Here is a 2,643-nt window from a genome sequence, read left to right on the forward strand (position 1 = left end):
AATAAACTTTTAAACTTTTAGTGTTGAAAATAGATTAAAATAGAAAATATATGAAATTTTGAAATTTCTTAAAGAGTAAACCATTCCGACCGCTCTCGATCCATCCCTGTATTTATGTTGAAGAAATTAATTAAAGTGGGTCTTTTACAAATTTTTCTTGGTTGTTATGCTTCCGCCAAGATCAGGCTCAAGTTTGGTGATGAAAGCATGGTGGAGACGTGTTAACAGAAAACCCTGTGTTTGGGTTCATCCCTTCCACTATCTTTTGGAAACTTCTTCAATGCTTTTAACAATTACTTTCATTGTTTCAAGATTTTGGTTTGTAGTACTTGATTCTTTCTTCCTTTGTTTTTATGTTCGAATGAATCTTTCTTTTTAAATCATGGGTGTTATTAGATCTGAAAATCTTAATCCGAAGTCCATTTATCTGATTCAGGATTTGATATGGAATCAAATATAATAATTTAAATTTGATCTAAAACTAAAAACAAATTGAATTGAACTACAAAATTTATTAATAATTTTAGATAGACTCGATTAGACATATATTTTTTAAAAAAGCTAGGAAAATATACTAGACATTTTGCGGCGTTTGTATCCGAAAAACACCGTTATATATCTCGACCTAAACGCCGCTATATCTCATCACCTATTGCGGCGTTTATTCAAAAAAACGCCGTTATATCTCTTCACCTATTGCGGTATTTTTTGTTATCAAATGCCGCGAATTTTAACGACGCTAGTTTGCTCGACGCTTCTTGCGGCATTTTTCGTATCGCCGCAAGCGTTTGTAGTGGCGCTTAAAATGCAGCTACAGGTAAAAAAAAACGTCACAAATACTCTTTTTTTTGCTGTAGTGAAATATTTAGTTTGCTTACTTACACATAGGAATGTGGATTGCACTTTTTTATCTTTTATGTACCTTTTCCTGGTTGCCATTGCTTCAAATGAACACCAAATACTTCTCGGTCATGACTCATTCTCCAACAACACAGGTAGGAGTAGGAGTGGGAGATTTTACAATTCATGGCATGGATTTAAATAGTGGTATGTGTCTATAATAATACCCGCGATATAGTGGTAATGATATCGTTTGATATTGTATGATTAAAATATCTATAATCACTGTAATAATATATGTTATATTTACAATCGTGATAACGTAATCGAAAACGTGACTACAATCACAGAGGTAAATTATTCCATGTATAATTTATATGGTGGATATTCACATCGTTGTGACAATGACACTTGGAATTTTAAACTAAATATACCCATTGCAGTTGGTGTACTTTTCCTTTAATGAAATGAACTTTTTTCTCACTTTTGTTTCTGTTTTCACACTTTATTTAATGATTGTAAATGTAATTTGGTGACGTACCAAAATCTGCATCCATGCATGAAGTGACTCCATTATAACAGCCACAAGCCCTCACAAGCTACTCATCGGCCTCGGTGTTTAATAAACTGACTCACCCACTGCTTATTCCCATGTGTAAATAGGGAAAAAACATACATAAAAGAATTGATAAAAAGGATTTTCTTATTATTATTTTAAGTCGAATAATCATTTTACAATTTTTCATAGTTAAGAACTTAACAAAAAAGAGACATATAGTTGGAGGACTAGTTAACGCATTTTACCCCATATAAAGTTACACAACACATTTTTCTTAGATGATCTGGACCTGTTTGATTTGTACCCACCAAACTTGATCAGTGACTTAACAATAGTTATGACTTTGGAAAATCTCTATACCCCTCTTTGTTGTAATTCTCCCAATGCTTTAGTCAATCAAAGTAAGGTAACGAGAGCATCTTTATCACTCATGTCTGGAACTTCAAATATCAGCTCCTTCAAGTCTTGCACAAGCTTAAAAAAGTTGTTGAATTAATTATAAAATTTAGTAGGAGACAATGAAGAATGAGAATCAATCAGCTGATTAGAAGATTATACAGCCACTTCAACGTATTAGCTGATTACATAGTGCCCTTTTCAGCGTAACTATTAACCAACGCCAAGGCATTGCTCGTAAACTTCTTCACTTTGGCCGCCCTCTTCAACACCTCCGTCTTCACCGGTCCCTCTGCCACATCCTCCAACCGATCCGTACATGTCTCCTCGTCCGTCAAAGCCGCGCTCATCCACGTCTGCACATTCCCCATTTGGAACCTGAAAGACTCCGAACCCGGAGCCACCGTCTGACTCATTTGCTTCAGCGACCCTCGGATTTCATCCACGGCGTCACCCATGTTGGAGAAACAGTCGAGCAAGGAGGCTTTTGCTCGTCTGTCGGCGCCGTTATCGGCTACACGGGAGATGTTAGAGACGTAAACGGCTAGGTTACGAGCTTTGGAGAGGGCGACACCGATGGCTGCACGAGCAAGACGAGCTGGGTCTTGTTGGATGGCGTTGGCGTAGCGAGAAAGGGATGAATAGCAAACGTCGGGATACAAGGTGGCGTAGCAGCTTGTACGGATGAAATCCGTAGCGTTGATGGTAGTGGTGGTGGTGGCGCTAGCGTCGTATACAGCGTAACAGAGGGTCGGGGCTGGGTAGAAGTAAAAGAAGAAGAGGAGAAAGAGGAGAGGTTTCATGGCGGAGGTTTCGGCGATTTACAAGAAAAAGAGAAAATTTTTAGA

At 37.6% G+C, this 2,643-nt stretch overlaps 1 protein-coding gene across 1 annotated transcript; it reads right to left on the minus strand.

Moving 5' to 3' along the window:
• Positions 1-1,729: 1,729 nt before the first annotated feature.
• On the minus strand, positions 1,730-2,643 carry LOC120170062 (21 kDa protein-like). The gene is made up of 2 exons (XM_039178097.1): positions 1,970-2,643; positions 1,730-1,740 (listed from the first exon to the last, which is right to left on the minus strand). The coding sequence occupies exon 1, from the start codon at positions 2,596-2,598 to the stop codon at positions 1,981-1,983; it is 618 nt and encodes a 205-aa protein (XP_039034028.1). The 5' UTR covers positions 2,599-2,643; the 3' UTR covers positions 1,730-1,740; positions 1,970-1,980.

This window comes from Hibiscus syriacus, unplaced genomic scaffold (genome assembly GCF_006381635.1).
Source record: "Hibiscus syriacus cultivar Baekdansim isolate YM2019G1 unplaced genomic scaffold, ASM638163v2 tig00003041_pilon, whole genome shotgun sequence".
Taxonomy (NCBI): domain Eukaryota; kingdom Viridiplantae; phylum Streptophyta; class Magnoliopsida; order Malvales; family Malvaceae; genus Hibiscus; species Hibiscus syriacus.

Coding starts and splice junctions, on each gene's coding strand:
- LOC120170062 (XM_039178097.1), bottom strand. CDS start 2,598: ATGAAACCTCTCCTCTTTCTCCTCTTCTTCTTTTACTTCTACCCAGCC.